Here is a 25,317-nt window from a genome sequence, read left to right on the forward strand (position 1 = left end):
GCCTGAAATGGACAGTGATGGTGTAGAGATGACAGGCTAAAAGCCTGATATAGACAGTGATGGTGTAGAGATAGCAGGAGCAGGTTAAAAGCCTGATATGGACAGTGATGGTGCAGAGATGGCAGGAGCAGGTTAAAGCCTGATATGGACAGTAATGGTGTAGAGATGACAGGCTAAAAGCCTGATATAGACAGTGATGGTGTAGAGATGACAGGCTAAAAGCCTGATATAGACAGTGATGGTGTAGAGATGACAGGAGCAGGTTAAAAGCCTGATATGGACAGTGATGGTGCAGAGATGACAGGTTTAAAGCCTGATATAGACAGTGATGGTGTAGAGATGACAGATTTAAAGCCTGAAATGGACAGTGATGGTGTAGAGATGACAGGCTAAAAGCCTGATATAGACAGTGATGGTGTAGAGATAGCAGGAGCAGGTTAAAAGCCTGATATGGACAGTGATGGTGCAGAGATGGCAGGAGCAAGTTAAAAGCCTGATATGGACAGTGATGGTGCAGAGATGGCAGGAGCAAGTTAAAAGCCTGATATGGACAGTGATGGTGCAGAGATGGCAGGAGCAAGTTAAAAGCCTGATATGGACAGTGATGGTGCAGAGATGACAGGAGCAGTGGAATAGAGATACTAAGGGCAAGCATTTATTTCAAGTACAGAGGAAAGTCGGAGAGGGGAGGACGGCAGGAAGGGACAGAAAATAGCAGGCTATTTTTACAAGATTAAGGGTGAGACACAGCCGGTTGAATAAGACCTTAAGCGTGATGGATGAAAGCATCCAACAGGAAAGTGTGATTATTGCCAGGAAACAGAGACCGTGGAGCATGTATTGCTAGTGTGGGCAGTATCAGAGGGAAAGAGAGGCTGAGATCTAGTATGAGGGAGGAGGGGATACAGGAAATTAGTTTAAAGAGTGTATTGTGTAGAACATCATTAGATATAGTCTCAAATATTTTCGATTTTTTTTTTAAGAGTAATGGGGCTGGCAGGTAAGATTTAGTTTCTCCGTCTCTGGCTCACACTCCAGTACAGTAGGTGGCGGTAATGCACCATCATGTTGGATGCCAACTGTCGATAAACCCCCACAGAAGAAGAAGACAAAGAAAAAGAAGAAGGAGGAGAAGAAGAAGAAGAAGGGCTGTGACTGGCCTCACACTCCACTACAGTAGGTGGCGGTGATACACCTTAAAAGTTGGATACGATCTGCCAACCCTATCTCAAAATAATAAGAAGAAAGAGTTTGCCTACCAAGACGTCAATGAATCGAAGATTGTATAAGTAAACCAAGATAGACTGACTACACCCTCTCGTTTCCAATGGGAACAAATGAGCCGAGAGTTAGAGTTTAGAGAGATCCCATTGGCGTGTTCTTGCACACATCTGCGTTATGTCCGTTAGGGACCCACTACCCTGTGAGGTGCGCGTGTGCAATAACTCAATTCGCCTTTGCGCCCCTTTTAAAAAACGCACATTTCAAAAAACTTTTGCAAACTGCAAAGTCTGCAAAACTTAGGCCACTCTTTTCATAACATATAGTTTTGGGAACAAAAAACTGTATTGAGATCAAACGTTTCATCGATAAGAAAATGTGTAGAATATCGGCTAAAATCCATCTGGTTCCATCTTCTCCCGCTGCCCGCAATCGGGCTTCCTCTCACTACCATAATATTGTACAATCCAGGTGTGCAAAACTCTTACAGATTTACCCAGAAAGACTCACAGCTGTAATCACGTCCAAATGTGATTCTAATTTGTATTGACTCAGGGATGTGAATATTTATGTAAATTAGATATCTGTATTTTTTATTTTCAATACATTTGTAAAAAGGTCTAAAAAATGTTTTCATTATGGGTATTGCGTGTATTAAAAAAAACAAATGTGGACAAAATCAAGCGGTATGAATACTTTCTGAAGGCACTGTATGTTTGTCTGGCTGAAGCTAGTTGCAACATTGTCCATCAGGAAATTAAAATGTATAGTTATAGATGTAATACTATTTTGAAAAAAAAAAGAAAAATATTTATTCAGTACTTTCAACTACTGACATTTGAAGAGGCGAGACAATCTTTGCTGAACTGAAAACATTGCAAAACACAGCTACAGGTCAAATCAAGATACTGACTGCTGTGATATTTGATACCATGTCGGCCACCGTAGACGACGATAAACATCCAGGATTACGTTGGGAGTGCCCGGTGGTTTTCTACATCATTTGTAAGCTAGAAAGATTGATAATCATCAATTCCGACGTAAGTATTTTATATGAAGATATGGGGGTACTAACAATATAGTGTTAGAATATATTTATTCTAGCTTTTAGCTAGCTTGCTAGATTTATAAACTGAACGACACGTCTGCATGATTTAGCTGTCAAGCTCTAGCAGAAGCCAACGACACGTATCGGTAACTAGCCTAGCTAGCTACCGTTAGCTAACTAAATAAATTGGTTGAACCAGGGATGGTTTATAGCTAATAGCTCAACCAGCATTAACTACCTATCTATTTATAGAACATATACATTACGACGAAGAAAAGCCGTTGACAGACGTGTATTACTAGCTAACCAAATGATGGATGTTAGCTAGCTCAACGTTTTCTCATCACCCAGCAGCTCTCCATCTAACGGCTCGCTTCCTTCTCGTGTTGTTGATTCATGACACGTGATTGAAATTGATTCTTCTAACGTTTAGTAAATTGTTTCATCTTATTAACCATCCCGGAATGTTACGTAGCTAACTAGCTAGCTACTGTAACGCCCTACAATATGTTGTTTTGATTATTCAGAAACTATTAACGTTTGCTAGTTAGCTGTAGGTGGGTTCATAGTGTTTAGAAATCGGCTATCCCCATATGACGTCCATTACTGCCCAATGCAATACGCTTACCTTGGGTTTATTCCTTACGTCTTGCAACGGAAACTTTGTACCGTTTAAGAAGTCAACTGAGACAGACCTACCTGAGTTTTTCCGATAGAATCTCTCGTTTTCGTTGCAAAACTTTTTCAGTTTGGAGGAAACGTTTTGCAACATAATTTGCGTAATGAATACACTCCAGGGGTCATAACGTCAGGGGTATATTCAATATGACAAAACTTTGTTCAACGTAGCCAAAAACATTTCGAAATGTTTTGGCTATGTTCAACGATTTAGTCAATGGAAACGGTGCTGAAGAGAAGAACGGTGTGATTATGGTGGCTCAGAGGGCTATTGTGTATGGTGGGCTGCACAATATTGTGCGATTAGCTACAAATGGTCACACTGGTGATTTATGTATCTCAATGTGTCACACCCATATTGATCAGGGTACACCCACCAAACAGAAGCAAACAGACCTCAAAAGTTGTTGAAGAATGCTGCACACGTTGAACTGAACTGAATGCACCCCGTATTGAAACGTCATTAAAAGTGCTTGTTTCCATTTTTTTTAGGACTTTGATAGAGGCATCCTAGCCCAATAGAGGAAAGATGAGGCTGAAAGAGATCCAGAGGACTGCTCATCCAGCATGGAGTCCTGCGCCCCACCACCCTATCTGCCTGGCTTTAGGTAGGGCACCAAATGTTACCTGTATCAGGCCTGTCCATACCTGTCCTACACTAACTCTAACCCTTCTACCTAATCTTAGGTAGGTCAGAACTGTTTTGTGTATCAGGACTGTCATGCACTTATACAGTAGATAGTTCCAGATGTTTAGGCATTCTTCCCAGATCTGTTTATGCGATCTAGCCAACTTGCCTAACTTGGCAAGCATGCATAAACAGACTTGGGAGCAGGCTTCTAAAAATCAGGAGTTGTGTAACTGATGATAACAGGCTTCACTTTTAATTCTGAATAACATACTTCTTGAGTTCTTGTGATTTATTAGATTTCTTTGTTGGTCTGTTTGTTGTTGTTGTTGTTGAGGAACAGGCACGTCAGCTCAGCAGCTGGATGCGTCATTCAACACCACTGCCGCCTTGGAAATATTCCAGGTGGATTTTGCCGATCCTTCCCTGGGAATGAAGCTCAAGGGGTCCCTACCTACTTCTAACAGGTAAGCAACAACAATGACCTGCTAACCCAATACTATACGAGTTATCAAGTTTTATATATATATATATATATAATATTATTGTATCAATACATACGATTCAACCTATAACATTTGATTTTTGATATCTGTGCCTTAGGCTCCATAGTCTGGTGTGGGTGAACTTTGGAGCAGGAGAAGACGGTTTGGGAGGGAGACTGATTGGAGGCAGTGATAATGGCATGGTAACGGTGTATAGCCCAGAAGCCATCGTAACATCAGGGGCAGAGGCAATAATAGGACAGTCTGACAAACACACTGGGCCTGTCAGAGCACTAGACTTCAACCCCTTTCAGGTAATACTGGTAGCAGCCAGTCAAGGCTTTGGCCCATTTCTCACTTGTAGTTTGACATGCAATTTAAAATGGCTACTAAATTACATTTAAATGAAGCTTTTAATATGAACACTTAAAGGATATGTTCAATCCAATGTTCTCTTTCATATTCGTCACATGTATTTTTTTTCTCTCATTTGAATGTACTCCACTCTCTCACTCTCTCACTCTCTCTCTCCTCTCTCTCTCAGAGTAATCTGTTGGCATCAGGTGCAAACGATTCAGAGATCTACATCTGGGATTTGAACAATTTCAGCAATCCAATGACACCCGGGACAAAGTCACAGGTAAATGTCTCTGGGGGGGAAGTTTGTCCCGTTCTCTTCTATTTCCATTCAACTTCTTCTCTAAATCAAAATGGTGGGTAATTCCAGGTGATTTAAATCCCTGGAATGAGTCTTAATTTAATTTTGAACCGTTTTCTCCATGTTTTCCCCTCTTTGTAGCTTTGTGAGGTAAGAGTGAAAGCCTGTGTGTGTGTGTGTGTGTGTGTGTGTGTGTGTGTGTGTGTGTGTGTGTGTGTGTGTGTGTGTGTGTGTGTGTGTGTGTGTGTGTGTGTGTGTGTGTGTGGTTGTCTGGTGTGTGTTGGCTTTAACATGTGTGGGCTGGTGAGTCTTAATTTAATTTTGAACCGTTTTCTCCATGTTTTCCCCTCTTTGTAGCTTTGTGAGGTAAGAGTGAAAGTGTGTGTGTGTGTGTGTGTGTGTGTGTGGTTGTCTGGTGTGTGTTGGATTTAACATGTGTGGGCTGGTGGGAACAATAAATAACCTAACACTTCCCCCTATCAAGATATTACTGAAGTCTCAGAGAAATAGCCTGTGACGATAGTCTTCCACAGTGTGGCAGTGTTGGGAATTTTGGCTTTGCTTTTTGATGTGAAATAACTAATTTTTTGTTGTTGTTTTGTTAATCTCTAAAATGTGTGCCATGACATTCTCCACTCACTAATTAATGGAGGAATATCTATATTTGTAACAGTGCTGTTCCTTCTCTCCCCATCCACCTAGCCTCCTGAAGATATCAGTGTAGTGTCGTGGAACAGACAGGTGCAACACATCCTGGCCTCTGCAAACCCCAGTGGGAAAGCAGTGGTCTGGGACCTGAGGAAGAACGAGCCCATCATCAAGATTAGTGACCACAGCAACCGGGTGAGTACAGTAGACTAGTGAGTACAGTAGATTGGTGACCACAGCAACCGGTTGAGTACAGTAGACTAGTGAGTACAGTAGATTGGTGACCACAGCAACAGGGTGAGTACAGTAGACTAGTGAGTACAGTAGATTGGTGACCACAGCAACCGGGTGGGTACAGTAGACTAGTGAGTACAGTAGATTAGTGACCACAGCAACAGGGTGAGTACAGTAGACTAGTGAGTACAGTAGATTAGTGACCACAGCAACAGGGTGAGTACAGTAGATTGGTGACCACAGCAACAGGGTGAGTACAGTAGATTAGTGACCACAGCAACCGGGTGAGTACAGTAGACTAGTGAGTACAGTAGATTAGTGACCACAGCAACAGGGTGAGTACAGTAGATTAGTGACCACAGCAACAGGGTGAGTACAGTAGATTGGTGACCACAGCAACCGGGTGAGTACAGTAGATTAGTGACCACAGCAACAGGGTGAGTACAGTAGATTGGTGACCACAGTAACCGGGTGAGTACAGTAGATTAGTGACCACAGCAACAGGGATGCTCTGGTCTGATGTAGTGTTATAGATGCACTGTTCAGGGATGCTCTGGTCTGATGTAGTATTGTAGATGCACTGTTCAGGGATGCTCTGGTCTGATGTAGTATTGTAGATGCACTGTTCAGGGATGCTCTGGTCTGATGTAGTATTGTAGATGCACTGTTTAGGGATGCTCTGGTCTGATGTAGTATTGTAGATGCACTGTTTAGGGATGCTCTGGTCTGATGTTGTGTTACAGATGCACTGTTTAGGGATGCTATGGTCTGATGTAGTATTGTAGATGCACTGTTCAGGGATGCTCTGGTCTGATGTGTTGTAGATGCACTGTTTAGGGATGCCCTGGTCTGATGTGTTGTAGATGCACTGTTTAGGGATGCTCTGGTCTGATGTAGTATTGTAGATGCACTGTTTAGGGGATGCTCTGGTCTGATGTTGTGTTACAGATGCACTGTTCAGGGATGCTCTGGTCTGATGTATTGTAGATGCACTGTTCAGGGATGCTCTGGTCTGATGTAGTATTGTAGATGCACTGTTTAGGGGATGCTCTGGTCTGATGTTGTGTTACAGATGCACTGTTCAGGGATGCTCTGGTCTGATGTAGTATTGTAGATGCACTGTTTAGGGATGCCCTGGTCTGATGTGTTGTAGATGCACTGTTTAGGGATGCCCTGGTCTGATGTGTTGTAGATGCACTGTTTAGGGATGCTCTGGTCTGATGTAGTGTTGTGTTTTAGATGCACTGTTTAGGGATGCCCTGGTCTGATGTAGTGTTGTGTTATAGATGCACTGTTCAGGGATGCTCTGGTCTGATGTAGTGTTGTAGATGCACTGTTCAGGGATGCTCTGGTCTGATGTAGTGTTGTGTTATAGATGCACTGTTCAGGGATGCCCTGGTCTGATGTAGTGTTGTGTTGTAGATGCACTGTTCAGGGATGCTCTCTTCTGATGTAGTGTTGTGTTATAGATGCACTGTTCAGGGATGCTCTGGTCTGATGTTGTGTTGTGTTATAGATGCACTGTTCAGGGATGCTCTGGCACCCCGAGGTGGCCACACAGTTGGTCCTGGCCTCAGAAGATGACCGCATGCCAGTCATTCAGATGTGGGACCTGCGCTTTGCCACGTCCCCTCTCAAAGTCCTGGAGAACCACACAAGGTGAGCCTCTGGGACATTGTGCCACACATCACTTTAGCTGGAATTGTTATGTGATGATGATGGTGATGATATGGTCTCTGTTATGGCAGGTGGAGCTAAGTACTTCATGTTTCTAGCTCCAACAGTGCAGTAATATCTAACCATAGTAATTCACATAATAAAACATTATTATTTTTATTTTTTTATACGTTGGTGTTGTGCCACTTTAATTGTCTGTATGTCGTTGGTTGTGTTTTTAGTGGTGTTGTATGTGTTACGTGGTTCAATCACATTTTCCTTTTTTAAATGGATTAATAAAGTACAATGAGTTCTTCTAGCTCGGCGGCTGTTGTTGTTTCATAGTTGAAGTTAAAAGAGAGAGAGCTTCGACCGTCGGTGATGAAGGCTTGGTGTTTTTCCTCCTCAGGGGACTTCTGTCCATAGCGTGGAGCCAAGCAGACCCAGAGCTGTTGCTCAGTAGTGCTAAAGACAACAGGATCCTCTGCTGGAACCCAAACACTGGAGAGGTACCTGCTTTTCTGCTCTGTTCTAAAGGCCTCATGGCGTCATGTGGTGCATATGGCCTCCCATCACAAAGCCCCCGCCATCTTTCCCTGCTCAGGGCTTCTTCAGATGCCTCTGTCTAGGTGATCTGTTTCTACAATGTCGTGGTGATCCAATCTCTCTCTCTCCCGTCTCTCTAGGTGATCTATGAATTACCAACGACCAATCAGTGGTGCTTTGACATCCAGTGGTGTCCCAGGAACCCAGCGCTGCTGTCGGCGGCCTCGTTTGACGGCTGGATCAGTGTTTACAGCGTGATGGGAGGAAGCCTGGAGGCCCAGCAGCAGAGCAGGGCTGATCAGGTAGAGAGCCTCCATCTGTGACCCATGTCTGTTTACTGTCTAAAGGAAACCACCCACAATCCAGTGTTGCCGCTGGGAGTCGTTCTGGATAAGAATGTCTGCTAAATGCTAAAACGTCAAAAGCTCCCTGTTTCCTATGTAGTGCACTACTTTTGACCAGGGGACATTTTGGCGTAGTCAGGTGTCTAGCCTGGTATGGTTGTAGACCTCATTTGGGCGGAAGCGTAGCCTAGTGGTTAGAGAGTTGGACTAGTAACTGAAAGGTTGCAAGTTCAAATCCCCGAGCTGACATGGTACAAATCTGTCGTTCTGCCCCTGAACAAGGCAGTTAACCCACTGTTCCTAGGCTGTCATTGAAAATAAGAATTTGTTCTTAACTGACTTGCCAAGTTAAATAAAGGTAAAAATATAATAATAATTTAAAGACCTCTGCTCATTTATCTTTCCTTTATATAATATTTAGATTGGAATGCAGTCTTTGTGTGGTGCTTTCCCACAGATCTCCTCGTCCTTTGACACCATGGATCCGTTTGGGACAGGCCAGGTGCTGCCCCCTCTGCAAGTTCCCCAACCCACCCCTCAGACCACCCTCGTCGCTCCGCTGAAGAAGCCCCCCAAGTGGGTTCGTAGGCCCGTAGGAGCCTCATTCGCTGTAAGTGCAATGTACCTGACCTTTTAAAAAATGTATATATATTAAAAAAAAATGTATTTCAGAAGGTAAATAACATCAGTGAATGCCTATTGTGAGGAACCCCAATATGTTTAAGCAGTAAGGCATGACAACCCGTGGATTATGGTAGAAACACACGGTTAAAGTCTATTCTTAGGCATGACAACCCGTGGATTATGGTGGAAACACACGGTTAAAGTCTATTCTTTGGCATGACGTAAAGTGCTACTCTTTTGTCACGCTCTAATCTTAAAGGGACAGTACGTGCTTATGACAAGTCTTAAAATGTATTATAACTGCATCATAGTAATAGTACCCCCCCCCCCCCCCCCCTATTCTCTTCTCCTTGTAGTTTGGTGGGAAGCTGATCACCTTTGAGAGTCCTAAGGCTCCAGTCCAGAGCCCACAGCCCGTCCCTGTCCCCAGGCAGGTGTTTGTGAGCCAGGTCACCACGGAAACAGAGCTCCTCCAACGTTCCAGAGAGCTGCAGGCTGCTCTGCAATCTGGATCCTTGTCAGACTACTGCCAGGCCAAGATCCACAAGGCCCCCACAGACTCTGAACAGGATATATGGAGGTTTCTCCTGGTAGGTGTTATGACACTGCACAGTGGCACGAAAGGTTCATTTTTTAAAGGAATAATGGACGATTTTTGGCAATTAAGCAACTTTTCTACATACCCCAGGGTCAAACAATGTAACATTATAGAGACGGTGTGACATTTTTGTCATTTAATCCCTTTTTCTCCTCACCCAGGGTCATATGATCTCATGGATACCATTTTTTGCCTCTGTATGCAGTTTTGAAGGTAGTTTCGGGAGCCATTGCTAACTAGCGTTAGCACAATGACTGGAAGTCTCCTGGAACTGTTAGCATGCTAAAATGGTATCCATGAATTCATCTGACCCTCGTTAAGTAGAAAAGTTGCTTCATTGCCAAAATGTTTTTAAAAAGTCCAGTTATCTGTGTCCCTGTCTGTCCTTCCGACTGGACAGTAGTAGGACTCACAGAACACCTATGGAGATGATGCATTTCCATGAACAGTAGGCTTCTCTGTACAATGTATTTGGATAGAAAGGCACTCGGGAGCCAAGACCGACATATGATGAACACAAGTTCTGTAAGGGTTGTTTAGGTTTCTAATGTTGTCCACCTCCTGATGTTTGCAGGTCAACTTTGAAGATGAAGCCCGGGTCAAATTCCTGAGACTTTTGGGTTTCAGCAAAGAGGATTTAGAGAGAAAGATATCCACCTGCTTGGGGAAGAATCTGCAGCCTAACGGACACGGAGTGGATGCCAACGATCTGGCTGAGAAGATACAGCTTCTCTCTACTCAGGTCAGTCCAGGAACAAACCTCTTCATAGCCCATTCTCTTTTATAGTAGTCCTACTTCTCGTCTAGACTGCATTTCTTCCACCGTCCACTAGAAGGCAGTGACGAGTTTCAGAAGCGATATGTGGTCTCTGTTCATAACAACATGAATCCTGTCACCTTTTTATATTATCACCGCCAACCTTCTGTAAAAGTACGTTGTCCTCGTTTCGTTTCCAGAGGTCAGAAGAATCCGGGGATGAGGTTGACTCCACCAAGACTCCGGGTTCATCCTCGCCCTCTGACTTTTTCAGTCAGATCCCACCACAACCACAAGACAAGGAGAAGAAGATCAGCTTCCCAATCCCTGTCTCAGCAGGTACTGCTCGTCTTCCGTTCAGTATCCCAGCAGTAGGACGTGACTTCAGCTCTCTCTTCCTGTGAAATCTAAACAGTACGGACTGGTTTCCCGGACACATAACAAATAGAATGTTCAACGTAAAACCTTTTTTTTTTAGTCTTAATATGAATCTGTTGTCCTGGTAACTGGCCCTTTTGTATGACTGTAACTCTCCCGTATCTCATTCAGTTGCTTTATGCTCCTGTTGTATTAGATGCAGATGGTCTGATCAGCCAGGCTCTGCTGGTGGGAAACTTTGAGGGAGCGGTGGACCTGTGTCTGAACGAGGGGCGCTACGCTGAGGCCATCCTGCTGGCGATCAGTGGAGGACAGGAGCTACTGCAGAAGACCCAGCAGACATACCTGGAGAAGCAGAGGAACAGCATCTCTATGGTAAGACGGGGGGGGGGGCATACCTGGACGAGCAGAGGAACAGCATCTCTATGGTAAGACGGGGGGGGACATACCTGGAGAAGCAGAGGAACAGCATCTCTATGGTAAGACGGGGGGGACATACCTGGACGAGCAGAGGAACAGCATCTCTATGGTAAGACAGGGGGGACATACCTGGACGAGCAGAGGAACAGCATCTATGGTAAGACAGGGGACATACCTGGACGAGCAGAGGAACAGCATCTCTATGGTAAGACGGGGGGACATACCTGGACGAGCAGAGGAACAGCATCTCTATGGTAAGACGGGGGGGGGACATACCTGGACGAGCAGAGGAACAGCATCTCTATGGTAAGACAGGGGGGGACATACCTGGACGAGCAGAGGAACAGCATCTCTGGTAAGACAGGGGGGGACATACCTGGACGAGCAGAGGAACAGCATCTCTATGGTAAGACAGGGGGGGACATACCTGGACGAGCAGAGGAACTGCATCTCTATGGTAAGACAGGGGGGGACATACCTGGACGAGCAGAGGAACTGCATCTCTATGGTAAGACAGGGGACATACCTGGACGAGCAGAGGAACAGCATCTATGGTAAGACGGGGGACATTTGGGACTTACCCTCACGGCTATTTGATTTATATCATATTTGTATGACTTGATTACTAGCTAGCAAAGTTAGTTTAGTTCAGAATATAGTTATTTTATATCAACAGGGCAAAATAATCAACATAGTCAACATGAATACATACAACATGGTTAAGTTTACTGTCGACCGTCCTCAGCTGATCTCATCCGTGGTGACCCAGAACTGGGGAGACATCGTGCAGAGCTGTGCCTTGGATAACTGGAAGGAGGCTCTCGCTGCACTCCTAACCTACGCTCACCCCAAAGAGTTTGCTCATCTGTGTGGTAAGAACAAGATGTTGAGGATCGTAAACAAAGGCATCAGTAAACCCCGACTTGCTTTTACCTTGAGTTCAGAACTTATTTCTGCAAGTCACTACAAATCTATTTCAGAAGAGAGACCTGATTGTACCTGATGGTCTCTTCTGCTTCCTGTTCCTAACCCCTCCCTCCCTTTCCCCTGGTAGAAGATGTAACAGAGGTCAGTTCTAGTCCTATCTAACCCCTCCCTCCCTTTCTCCTGGTTGGACTATAACTGATCTCTGTGCTGTGTAGCTCTTCTGTTTCCTGTTCCTAACCCCTCCCTCCCTTTCTCCTGGTTGGACTATAACTGATCTCTGTGCTGGGTTGCTCTTCTGTTTCCTGTTCCTAACCCCTCCCTCCCTTTCTCCTGGTTGGACTATAACTGACCTCTGTTACATCTTCTATCTAACCTCTCCTCCTCTCTCTCCCACTCTTCCTTGCTCTCCCGCCCTCTCCTGGTACTGTAGAGACCCTGGGGTCGCGTCTGGAGGGGGAGAGGACAGAGAAACGCTGTCTGCAGGCATGTCTCTGTTACATTTGCTCTGGGAACATTGAGAAACTAGTGGAATGCTGGGCCCTGCAGAGGGACTGCTCATCTCCCCTGGTTTTAGAGGTAAGAAATCGTTTTTTTTATATATCTATCTATATATTTGTCCTTCATTTAACCATGGAAGTCACTTTTCCAAGTGAACCCAAGCGTTATGATGATGTGATGTGATAACTGGCCACAGATACCATCTGTATTGACGTGGTAGTAACCAGGTAGTTAGTTACATTATGTCGTCTGTGTGATTGACCGCCAGGACTTGGTAGAGAAGATGATGGTTCTGCGTAAGTCTGTGGAGTGTCTGAGGAACAGCGAGGTGGCTGTACAGAGTCCTGTCCTGGCTGACAAGCTGACTCACTACGCTGGTCTCCTAGCTTCACAAGGCAGCCTGGCTACAGCCCTGTCCTACCTGCCAGACACCTCAGACCAGGTAAACACAACCTCCCACTCCTCTTCACAGATACCTTATCAACCAGGAAGTGTTTTAAACGTGTCCTCATGCTTCAAAGACACTGTGTTTTCTCTCTCCTGGATCGTGTTCAGACCTGCATTTTAATATGTAAGTTGTGCTTCGTTGATCTTGCCTGGTGAAAGAGAACTAATGTTGTTGTCGTCCAGAAAGGGTTTTTTCCTACCATCTGTTACTCCAGAGGGCTGTACTGCAGAGCAGGATCAATGAGTTAGTCAGCTTACTTTGATCAACAACCAGAAATTACTACACAGTTTCTGGTTCATTAACAAAGCTAAACATCCATGTGTTCTTGGCTGTTGAGTCAATAAAACCATGCCTAAATATTATGATTTATTATTATTATTATTATTATTATTATTATTATTTGAGAAGCTTGAAATGGGTAAGTTAGCCTGCTAACTCCCTGGTTTATAGTTTACCCCCTCGGGCAGGCTGAAGCATCAAACTGTTGGAAATATTTCCAGTACTATTATAACTGTGTTGTGGTGTTTGTCCTCCTGCAGGCGGACGCATCAAACTGTTGGAAATATTTCCAGTACTATTATAACTGTGTTGTTGTTCTGTGGTGTTTGTCCTCCTGCAGGCTTGCATCATGATGATGAGAGACCGGCTGTTCCACGCCCAGGGAGAGGGAGGAGCTGCAGGGGGGCAACAGCCCCCACCGTGCCCTTACAACAGAGTCAGGGTGACTGGGGGCAACCCTACCCCCGCTCAGGCCCCTGCTGTCCCCGTCCAAACACAACCACCAACACAGACGGTATTTAGGAATGAATGCAACAATAAACACACACACAAATGACTGAGGATTATAAAACACAAAGTAAACAGATGTATTTCCATTGATTTATACATCGATGAATCTAATCTCCACTTGAAGATATCATAGCAGTTCCTAGAGTTCATGTTGTGAAACATCAGCTTGGTATAGTGTTATTCTCTCGTGTGTGTTCCTGTGGCTGCGTTCCAGTCTACTGTTGAAGTAGTTCACTATAAAGGGAAAAGGGTGCCGTTTGGGACGCCGGCTGTGTGTAAATGATGTTCCTCTCCAGGGGCCCTACCAGCCTCCTCTTCCTGTGATGTCAGTGGGTGGCCAGCCTCCTCCTCCTGTGATGTCAGTGGTTGGCCAGCCTCCTATGACGACAGTCTTCACTCCTCAGGCTGCTGCTCTCTCCAGAGGGCCGCCTCCTCCTTCGTATGGCGGTCTGCCACCCTCCTCCCCTGCTCCTCCACCGAGTGGGCTGCCACGTACAGGACTACGGCCAGCCTACCCTCAACATCCTGCCACTGCCCCAGGTAGGCACTCGCCCTCCGTCCAGGGCCGTGTTCAGCAGGTGTTATGTCTGGAACTGACCCTGTGTGTGTAGTATGCTTACTGACTTAATCTTGTTGGTTTTCTATCCTGTGTTTTTGTTCTACCTTGTTATTTTTAGTGCTACATTTGATATTGATTGCTGCATTGTTGGGTTTGAAGCTTGTAAGAAAGGCATTTCATTGTACTTGTGTATGTGACATAGAAATATATAATGTAGAACAAACATGTTTCAATCTGAACGTAATATACAAGCTGTGCCCTGCTGAACCAGGTACTACTCTGTCACCTGCCAGACACTACTCCAGACTGGTCTTGATGTAACATGTCTGTCTCCTGTCTGCTCAGGGTTCTCTCCACTCCAGCCATTCCAGCCACAACAGCAGCCCATGTCTGCAGGACTAGGTGGCCCCGGCCTCTCTGCCTTTCCTCCAGGACCTCCAGGACCTGCTATACACCCCCTGCCTCCGTTCTCTGCCCCTGGCGGCCTCCCCACCATGCCCAGCCCAGGGCCACCTCCGTCAGGCTTCACCCCCACCTCGCTCCCTTCAGGCCCCATGCCACTCAGCTACCAGCAACCTGGGGCCCCCGTCGGCATGTACCCACCAGGGGGGTCTCACCTTCACAGCCAGGGCCCACCTGCAGGTCCCCCCTCTGGTCCGTACCCACCCCTGGGACCTGGGTACCCACAAGGAGGTCCTGGAGCCCCGGCTGTCAAGTCCTTCTCTGCTCCGTCGGTTGCTCCTCCTCCTACAGGTACTGACCATGATGCAATTCATGTGTTGCCATCCTATGCCTGGTAGAGTGCACTACTGTTTACCTGGGATCGTACGGTCAGTAGGACCCTACTGTTGACCTGGGATCGTACGGTCAGTAGGACTCTACTGTTGACCTGGGATCGTACGGTCAGTAGGACTCTACTGTTGACCGGGGATCGTACGGTCAGTAGGACCCTACCGTTGACCTGGGATCGTACGGTCAGTAGGACCCTACCGTTGACCTGGGATCGTACCGTCAGTAGGACCCTACCGTTGCCCGGGGATCGTACCGTCAGTAGGACCCTACCGTTGACCGGGGATCGTACCGTCAGTAGGACCCTACGTTGACCCGGGATCGTACGGTCAGTAGGACCCTACCGTTGACCTGGGCTCGTACGGTCAGTAGGACCCTACCGTTGACCGGGGAACGTACCGTCAGTAGGACCCTACCGTTGACCGGGGAACGTACCGTCAATAGGACCCTACCGTTGACCTGGGATCGTACGATAAGTAGGACCCTACCGTTGACCTGGGCTCGTACGGTCAGTAGGACCCTACCGTTGACCGGGGAACGTACCGTCAGTAGGACCCTACCGTTGACCTGGGAACGTACCGTCAGTAGGACCCTACCGTTGACCTGGGATCGTACGATAAGTAGGACCCTACCGTTGACCTGGGCTCGTACGGTCAGTAGGACCCTACCGTTGACCGGGGAACGTACGGTCAGTAGGACCCTACTGTTGACCGGGGAACGTACCGTCAGTAGGACCCTACCGTTGACCGGGGCTCGTACTATAAAGGGAATGGGGTGTATTTTGGGACACAGGCCTGTAACACCACTGTTTATCTGTTGTGATAGTCATCTTTAATCATATCTTTATTCATTTATGCTTAAACAAGAATCCACCATTCCTTCTTTAACACTTGTCTCTTTTATAAATACTAAATCATGTGTAGTGAGATTTGAGACGTGAATAACGTAATGTTAATTTATAAATGCTTCTGATTGAGCTGTCCCCCTTGTTTAACTTTCAGGGTACTTCCCTTGGCTGAGTACTCCCCTTGTTGACGATGATGAAGGTGACAGTGAGAGTGACAGACAGGGATAGGTTTGGATGTGGTGGGATAAGACAGGGATAGGTTTGGATGTGGTGGGATAAGACAGGGATAGGTTTGGATGTGGTGGGATAAGACAGGGATAGGTTTGGATGTGGTGGGATAAGACTGTGTTAATGCAGACAGGGATAGGTTTAGATATGGTGGGATAAGACTGTGTTAATGCAGACAGGGATAGGTTTGGATGTGGTGGGATTAGACAGGGCTAGGTTTAGATATGGTGGGATAAGACTGTTAATGCAGACAGGTATAGGTTTGGATGTGGTGTGATTAGACTTTTAATGCAGACGGGGATAGGTTTAGATATGGTGGGATAAGACTGTTAATGCAGACAGGGAAAGGTTTAGATATGGTGGGATAAGACTGTTAATGCAGACAGGGATAGGTTTAGATATGGTGGGATAAGACTGTTAATGCAGACAGGGATAGGTTTAGATATGGTGGGATAAGACTGTGTTAATGCAGACAGGGCTAGGTTTAGATATGGTGGGATAAGACTGTTAATGCAGACAGGTATAGGTTTGGATGTGGTGTGATTAGACTGTTAATGCAGACAGGGTTATGGTGGGATAAGACTGTTAATGCAGACAGGGATATGGTGGGATAAGACTGTTAATGCAGACAGGGATAGGTTTAGATATGGTGGGATAAGACTGTTAATGCAGACAGGGATAGGTTTAGATATGGTGGGATAAGACTGTGTTAATGCAGACAGGGATAGGTTTGGATGTGGTGGGATTAGACAGGTCTAGGTTTAGATATGGTGGGATAAGACTGTTAATGCAGACAGGGATAGGTTTGGATAAGACTGTTAATGCAGACAGGGTTATGGTGGGATAAGACTGTTAATGCAGACAGGGATATGGTGGGATAAGACTGTTAATGCAGACAGGGATAGGTTTGGATAGGTTTGGATAAGACTGTTAATGCAGACAGGAGTAGGTTTAGATATGGTGGGATAAGACTGGACTAGGTTTAGATATGGTGGGATAAGACTGTTAATGCAGAGAGGGATATTGTGGGAGAAGACTGTTAATGCAGACAGGGCTAGGTTTGAATATGGTGGGATAAGACAGGGCTAGGTTTAGATATGGTGGGATAAGACAGGGCTAGGTTTAGATATGGTGGGATAAGACAGGGCTAGGTTTAGATATGGTGGGATAAGACAGGGCTAGGTTTAGATATGGTGGGATAAGACAGGGCTAGGTTTAGATATGGTGGGATAAGACAGGGCTAGGTTTAGATATGGTGGGATAAGACTTAATGTACACAGGGCTAGGTTTGGATATGGTGGGATAAGACTGTGTTAATGCAGATAGGGCTAGGTTTAGATATGGTTGGATAAGACGGGGCTAGGTTTAGATATGGTGGGATAAGACAGGGCTAGGTTTAGATATGGTGGGATAAGACTGTGTTAATGCAGACAGGGATAGGTTTGGTGGGATAAGACAGGGCTAGGTTTAGATATGGTGGGATACGACTGTGTTAATGCAGACAGGAATAGGTTTAGATGTGGTGGGATAAGACTGTGTTAATGCAGACAGGTATAGGTTTGGATGTGGTGGGATAAGACTGTGTTAATGCAGACAGGGATAGGTTTAGATATGGTGGGATACGACTGTGTTAATGCAGACAGGTATAGGTTTGGATGTGGTGGGATAAGACTGTGTTAATGCAGACAGGGATAGGTTTAGATATGGTGGGATAAGACTCTGTTAATGCAGACAGGGATAGGTTTAGATATGGTGGGATACGACTGTGTTAATGCAGACAGAGATAGGTTTAGATATGGAGGGATAAGACTGTGTTAATGCAGACAGGGATAGGTTTATATATGGAGGGATAAGACTGTGTTAATGCAGACAGGGATAGGTTTGGAGGGATAAGACTGTGTTAATGCAGACATGTAGAAAGGTGTTTGCTTGTGCCGTCACATGATTTTACAGGAACGCGTTGAGCCGGTCTTTGATTTATAACAAACAATGTAACGATGTAGTGAAATAATCCATGCTAAATCACTGTTGTTGGTGATTTACATTTTACTAATTTAATACCGAAATATCTGTTTTAAGTTTATGATATTTGAGTACTAAAAAATGTAAATTTACCACAGTATTAGGCTATGCCATGTAGTGAAGATAATGCAACAACAATGTGTTATTATTGTCAGTCAGTGTGTCCAATCTAACTGCACTGTGATGCTGCCTGGCCGTGGCCCGCTGTCTGCTGAAGTGACCTACTGCCTGGCCTGCTGTCTGAAGTGACCTGCTGCCTGGCCTGCTGTCTGAAGTGACCTGCTGCCTGGCCGTGGCCTGCTGTCTGTTGAAGTGGCCTGTTTGTTGCTACTCGAGTGGAAATACCTTTTTTTGTTTTTCAGAGTTGAAAGTGATTTTTAAGACTTAATTTATCCTCCTAAGAGATTGAGAAATTACCCTGCTCAACTTAATGTCCCAGAACTTTCCATGGATCTCCAGGTCTCTAGGCTTCTTGGCTTTGGCTGCTGTCTGGATTCTTAAAAAGCGTCAGGTGTCTTGTGGCTGACTATTCATCTTTCACTATCTATAGGACAAGATGGCTGGAATGACCCACCAGCAGTACGAGGGGGTTCTAGGAAGAAAAAGGTATCTCCTCTGGATAAATGACCTTCATACCGGATTCCCCATCCTCTCTGATAACATGGACTAGCTCAGACTGGATAAATGTGGACCAGTTCCAATTTGTCCAATCCAGGACCAGTTGACCATCTTGGAAATGTTAATAGCTACAATCTTAGTTGTATGTAAACCAGTATTCAGTGAATCCATGTTCTCCAGATGTTGTAGACGGGTCTTTGCTATTTCAGTACTTTCACGTGTTTAAACATGCAGTAAGATCTTAGCTGTATGTTAACCAGTATAAGGTGAAGCTTTTATGTCTGTAATAATAAACCTGCCAGTGTGTGAATCTGTGTTCTGTCCGTGTCTCAGGTTGTCCCAGACAACTACACCCCTCCGGCTCCCATCACCGCCCCTGTTATGGGGGGTTTCCCCATGGAGGGCCATCATCATCAGCCCCAAGGACAGCAGGGCCACGACCCCAGCCGCACGCAGCAGTTCCCCCCAGGGGCCCCTCAGGAGCCCAGCGTACAGGTCAGTGACAATCTCGTCTCTTCTGTGTTTCTCCATGCCAGTTCTGGAGCCAGAATACAGTGGGATTTCTGGTAGCATGAGACTAGTGCCAACCTAACCCAGTACCATTTACTTTCGAATTAAAGGCCTGCCAGGCCGACCTCTAACCCCTAAAGTCAGGCTACCATTTACTTTCTTATTAAAGGCCTGGCAGCCTGACCTCTAACCCCTAAAGTCAGGCTACCACTTACTTATAGGTAGGCAGATCTCTAACCCCTAAAGTCAGGATACCAGTTACTTATAGGTAGGCAGATCTCTAACCCCTGTGTGTCCCTTCAGCTCCTCCAGGCGCTGCCGGCTGAGAGGGTGGAGCAGAGAGAGATCCCTGCAGAGCACATGGTCCTCAAGCAGACCTTCGACAGCCTGGTTCAACGCTGCCAGCTAGCCGCACAAGACCCAGTAAGTCTTTACACAAGACGGTAGTTTCGGCTCTAGTGATTCAAAAGACAGAATTTCTACCCGTCTATCTGCATAAGACACACAGAGCCATTCTGAAGGTGCTGCTGTTCGAGTCTGACATCCTAATATTCAATATATTTATTTATTTATTTTCCTCAGCAGACAAAGAGGAAACTTGACGATGCATCGAAACGCCTTGGGTACCTGTATGACAAGCTGAGAGAGCATTCGGTGAGAACACAGAGCAGATACTCTACCACAGGGCCCCAGCCTTAGAGTTCACAAATCTGCTGTTTAAAAACACACACACCTTCAAAAAAAATAATCTGTGTTTTTTAAAACCTGTGTTTTTATATTGAAAGTCGGCTGTTTTTAGATTTTTTGCTTCAATAGAGTGATCAGGGACATGTAGCTATAGTTTTCCTTCACAGAAAATACATTAGTGCAACACATTCTGGCAGAAAATAGCTTCGTTTTCATCAGATGACAACAGAAGTGGAACGCCATTTGGCTGGCAGCCACACAAGTAAATGAGTTTACAATTAAAAAGCACTGTCTTTTTTTTTTTTGCAAAAACGATGCATGGCCATCATATTTCTGTTTAGCATAGAGACAATGTAGCCAGCTACATTTCCCAATGTTTTGCTTGAAGTTAATCTTGTATTTTACCAGAGAAAAGTTGGCTACGCGGAAAAGTAGCTACACATCAGTCAGAGCGCTATCTGCTGATAGAATGCCGTTCCTGAAGTCTCATCCGAGTGGAGAAGTGCAACTGAAGCACAAAATTAGTCTGATGCAGAGCAGAAATTACAATAAGAAGCATTTTAGTTTTGCTGTACAAAACACAGCAAGATATTTCTTACTCGTTTTATCTTTTTTTTTTTTCTGCGTGAAAATCACACAATTCTGTATTAACGCAACTCCTGTACCATGATGTCAGTTAGTTCTCATCTGGGTCTGATATGGAGTGGACCATGGAGTGGAGCACCATGACTGGGTCTGATATGGAGTGGACCATATCAGACCCAGTCATGGTGCTCCACTCCATATCAGACCCAGTCATGGTGCTCCACTCCATATCAGACCCAGTCATGGTGCTCCACTCCATAACAGACCCAGTCATGGTGCTCCACTCCATATCAGACCCAGTCATGGTGCTCCACTCCATAACAGACCCAGTCATGGTGCTCCACTACATTACAGACCCAGGCATGGTGCTCCACTACATAACAGACCCAGTCATGGTGCTCCACTCCATAACAGACCCAGTCATGGTGCTCCACTCCATATCAGACCCAGTCATGGTGCTCCACTCCATATCAGACCCAGTCATGGTGCTCCACTCCATATCAGACCCAGTCATGGTGCTCCACTCCATATCAGACCCAGTCATGGTGCTCCACTCCATAACAGACCCAGTCATGGTGCTCCACTCCAAAACAGACCCAGTCATGGTGCTCCACTCCATAACAGACCCAGTCATGGTGCTCCACTCCATAACAGACCCAGTCATGGTGCTCCACTCCATAACAGGCCCAGTCATGGTGCTCCACTCCATAACAGACCCAGTCATGGTGCTCCACTACATAACAGACCCAGTCATGGTGCTCCACTCCATAACAGACCCAGTCATGGTGCTCCACTCCATAACAGACCCAGTCATGGTGCTCCACTCCATAACAGACCCAGTCATGGTGCTCCACTCCATAACAGACCCAGTCATGGTGTTCCACTCCATAACAGACCCAGTCATGGTGCTCCACTCCATAACAGACCCAGTCATGGTGCTCCACTCCATAACAGACCCAGTCATGGTGCTCCACTCCATAACAGACCCAGTCATGGTGCTCCACTCCATAACAGACCCAGTCATGGTGCTCCACTCCATAACAGACCCAGTCATGGTGCTCCACTCCATAACAGACCCAGTCATGGTGCTCCACTCCATATCAGACCCAGTCATGGTGCTCCACCCCATATCAGACCCAGTCATGGTGCTCCACTCCATATCAGACCCAGTCATGGTGCTCCACTCCATAACAGACCCAGTCATGGTGCTCCACTCCATAACAGACCCAGTCATGGTGCTCCACTCCATATCAGACCCAGTCATGGTGCTCCACTCCATAACAGACCCAGTCATGGTGCTCCACTACATTACAGACCCAGGCATGGTGCTCCACTACATAACAGACCCAGTCATGGTGCTCCACTCCATAACAGACCCAGTCATGGTGCTCCACTCCATATCAGACCCAGTCATGGTGCTCCACTCCATATCAGACCCAGTCATGGTGCTCCACTCCATATCAGACCCAGTCATGGTGCTCCACTCCATAACAGACCCAGTCATGGTGCTCCACTCCATAACAGACCCAGTCATGGTGCTCCACTCCATAACAGACCCAGTCATGGTGCTCCACTCCATAACAGACCCAGTCATGGTGCTCCACTCCATAACAGACCCAGTCATGGTGCTCCACTCCATAACAGACCCAGTCATGGTGCTCCACTCCATAACAGACCCAGTCATGGTGCTCCACTCCATAACAGACCCAGTCATGTTGCTCCACTACATATCAGACCCAGTCATGGTGCTCCACTACATATCAGACCCAGTCATGGTGCTCCACTACATATCAGACCCAGTCATGGTGCTCCACTACATATCAGACCCAGTCATGGTGCTCCACTACATATCAGACCCAGTCATGGTGCTCCACTACATATCAGACCCAGTCATGTTGCTCCACTCCATGACAGACCCAGTCATGGTGCTCCACTCCATGACAGACCCAGTCATGGTGCTCCACTCCATGACAGACCCAGTCATGGTGCTCCACTCCATGACAGACCCAGTCATGGTGCTCCACTCCATAACAGACCCAGTCATGGTGCTCCACTACATAACAGACCCAGTCATGGTGCTCCACTCCATAACAGACCCAGTCATGGTGCTCCACTACATATCAGACCCAGTCATGGTGCTCCACTCCATAACAGACCCAGTCATGGTGCTCCACTCCATAACAGACCCAGTCATGGTGCTCCACTCCATAACAGACCCAGTCATGGTGCTCCACTCCATAACAGACCCAGTCATGGTGCTCCACTCCATAACAGACCCAGTCATGGTGCTCCACTCCATAACAGACCCAGTCATGGTGCTCCACTCCATAACAGACCCAGTCATGGTGCTCCACTCCATAACAGACCCAGTCATGGTGCTCCACTCCATAACAGACCCAGTCATGGTGCTCCACTACATAACAGACCCAAAGGAAATCTGTACATGCCTATAGTAACTTTAAATTCTCCCCTCATCCTGTAGCTGTCTAACAACATCCTGGGGGGTTTACATGAGATCAGCCGCTGTGTGGCGGGCCAGAACTACCAGCGTGGCCTGGAGGTCCACACTGCTGTGGTCACCAGCAGCAACTTCAGCGAGATCCAAGCCTTCATGCCCATCCTCAAAGTGGTCATGACCATCGCCAACAAGCTGGGCGTCTGACCACTGATCCCACACCAAGGCAGGCTTCTAGAATAAACCTTATTTCCTATAATGCTCTACTTTTGACCAGACCCTATGGGCTCTTTACGGGCCCCGTGGGCCCTATGATTTATGAGGGCCCCGAGGGGTCTATGAGGGCCCCCGAGGGTTTTTGTCAAAAGTAGTGCCCTAAATAGGGAGTAGAGTGCCATTTGGAACACTCAAAAACACACCAAGATAAAAACAGCCTTCAGTGTTATCATATGGATGGATCACAATGTTATAGATTAGATATTTATTTCTTTTTCAGCTGTTGAAATGTGCTTTGATAAAGAGAACATGATTGCAGATGTGTGGTTTTCGCTTGACTAAAGCCGACTCATTGAAAAGGTTTCAGACTTGGCTGATGACGAGAGGTGTTCTTCTCTCTGAGAAGACGAGTCACTGTGGTGGTTATCAACAGCAAAACACCCAATAGTACTAAAGAAGTTGAGTCCTTTTAGCTTTTCGATGGGAAGATACCTGATGTTAAATATTAAAGAGGTGGGGGTTTACTGATGTGGGAGGATTGTAGATTGCTGAGGATTTTAATGTCATATGTTTGAGAGTGGAGAAAGATACGCAAATGTCTCTGAACAATGTGGGCTTGGATTCTCTGGCTGTCAGTAGTTCTTAACATGGTAACACATCCAACTAAGGGAAGACTTTGGAGAGCGAGGTTGTTTTCGTCCACCTTCCTACCTCATCTTTCCTTAACAAACCACACAACGTCCAGCCGATTTTTACAATAGTTAGGAAGAGTGAATGAGTTATATACACTTTTGTAATGCATACTGTACCACAGCGCTGAAATTTTTACTTTTCACTGACAGACCAGTAGGCTCTACAGACCAGTGTGCTCTACAGACCAGTGTGCCACCTCTTACTTTGTTCCGTTTTTCAGGCCAAAGCACTGCAACGACTAGCTCTGATCCAGGGTGTTACGTGCAGCTTGTTGACTCAGAGCTGTGTCAGAGCCTGCACATTACGCCCTGGTCCAGAGCTATGCAACAACAGAATGTAATTTAATGATTCTTGTGGAGTTGCTGGATGTGTTTTATAGTCAGTCCGCGTTAGTCACTATAGAGCGGCCCACTGCTGTCAGCTAGCTTGTGTGATTGAGATACTGTATGAGAACAGTGTGTGTCCTGGTTGTTGGCTTTGCCCCCTGTTTATAGTGTGCTGGCTTCTGTTGTGTATAAACTGTAATGAGCACACCAGTGTAAACAGCTTTGGCGTGGTTATACTTGACATTTCATGCTGATTGAAGAACGTGGCGGTTATCGACTGAAATATGAATTATGGCAAAGAAACCCATGAATAAATATCTTGAAATATTTTTGTGAATTGTAAGTGGTGCGTAAGCTACACTCCCCCTATTTTTTTGGGGTCGTTGTTGACCATTTCCCTGTTTTTAATAATTAATTAGTATTTCCCCATTTTTAATCATGAATTAGTAATTCCCTGTGTTGAATAAGGAATTAACAATTACCCCTGTTTTAATAAGGAATTAGACATTTCTTATGTGACCTGTTGCATCCTATATTTAGTTTCTAATTGTGCGTAGCCATAGAAACGACCTTCCCACGTCACCTTGTTCATTTTCAGGAGGGGGTTTGTGCACAAAAAATTATCACACCAAAGCTGATCCATTCTAGTGTTTTGTTCTCATTGGGAGTGGCCTATGCTTACGTGTGTACTTAATATTAGTCGAGATCTAATGTGCTAAATCAAATGTTTGAGAGCTGGAGCAGTGGAAATGCGTTCTCTAGAGTGATGAATCACGCTTCACCATCTGGCAGTCCGACGAACGCATCTGAGTTTGGTGGATGCCAGGAGAACGCTACCTGTCCTACTGCATAGTGCCAACTGTAAAGTTTGGTGGAGGAGGTATAATGGTCTGGGGCTGTTTTTCATGGTTCGGGCAAGGCCCCTTAGTTCCAGTGAAGGGAAATCTTAATGCTACAGCATACATTCTAGACAATTCTGTGCTTCCAACTTTGTGGCAGCAGTTTGGGGAAGGCCCTTTCCTGTTTCAGTATGATAACAATGCCCCTGTGCACAAAGCGAGGTCCATACAGAAATGGTTTGTCGAGATCGGTGTGGAAGAACTTCACTGGCCTGCACAGAGCCCTGACCTCAACTCCATCAAACACCTTTGAGAAAAATTGGAACGCCGACTGGGAGCCAGGCCTAATCGCCCAACA

The 25,317-nt window shown here is 45.9% G+C and overlaps 1 protein-coding gene across 1 annotated transcript; it reads left to right on the forward strand.

Annotated features, from left to right (window-relative positions):
- The first annotated feature begins 2,159 nt into the window (after nt 1–2,159).
- LOC139401793 (protein transport protein Sec31A-like) lies at nt 2,160–24,449 on the forward strand. Its single transcript, XM_071145765.1, has 26 exons — nt 2,160–2,261; nt 3,440–3,555; nt 3,919–4,042; nt 4,179–4,374; nt 4,605–4,700; nt 5,421–5,561; nt 7,117–7,259; nt 7,666–7,765; nt 7,943–8,104; nt 8,604–8,756; nt 9,127–9,360; nt 9,943–10,110; nt 10,326–10,464; nt 10,700–10,878; nt 11,669–11,795; nt 12,281–12,426; nt 12,617–12,790; nt 13,416–13,589; nt 13,882–14,125; nt 14,490–14,897; nt 15,935–15,979; nt 18,581–18,636; nt 18,982–19,143; nt 19,462–19,581; nt 19,741–19,812; nt 22,913–24,449. The coding sequence occupies exons 2-26, from the start codon at nt 3,477–3,479 to the stop codon at nt 23,090–23,092; spliced, it is 3,822 nt and encodes a 1,273-aa protein (XP_071001866.1). The 5' UTR covers nt 2,160–2,261; nt 3,440–3,476; the 3' UTR covers nt 23,093–24,449.
- The last annotated feature ends 868 nt before the right edge of the window (nt 24,450–25,317 follow it).

This window comes from Oncorhynchus clarkii, unplaced genomic scaffold, assembly GCF_045791955.1.
Source record: "Oncorhynchus clarkii lewisi isolate Uvic-CL-2024 unplaced genomic scaffold, UVic_Ocla_1.0 unplaced_contig_14143_pilon_pilon, whole genome shotgun sequence".
Taxonomy (NCBI): domain Eukaryota; kingdom Metazoa; phylum Chordata; class Actinopteri; order Salmoniformes; family Salmonidae; genus Oncorhynchus; species Oncorhynchus clarkii.

What these genes read in the sequence shown, in the direction of transcription:
- LOC139401793 (XM_071145765.1), top strand. Translation starts at nt 3,477, where the DNA reads ATGAGGCTGAAAGAGATCCAGAGGACTGCTCATCCAGCATGGAGTCCT. An exon ending in TACAGCTTCTCTCTACTCAG is followed by an intron (nt 10,111 to 10,325) that starts GTCAGTCCAGGA and finishes TTTCGTTTCCAG; the next exon opens with AGGTCAGAAGAATCCGGGGA. An exon ending in AGCTAGCCGCACAAGACCCA is followed by an intron (nt 19,582 to 19,740) that starts GTAAGTCTTTAC and finishes TATTTTCCTCAG; the next exon opens with CAGACAAAGAGGAAACTTGA.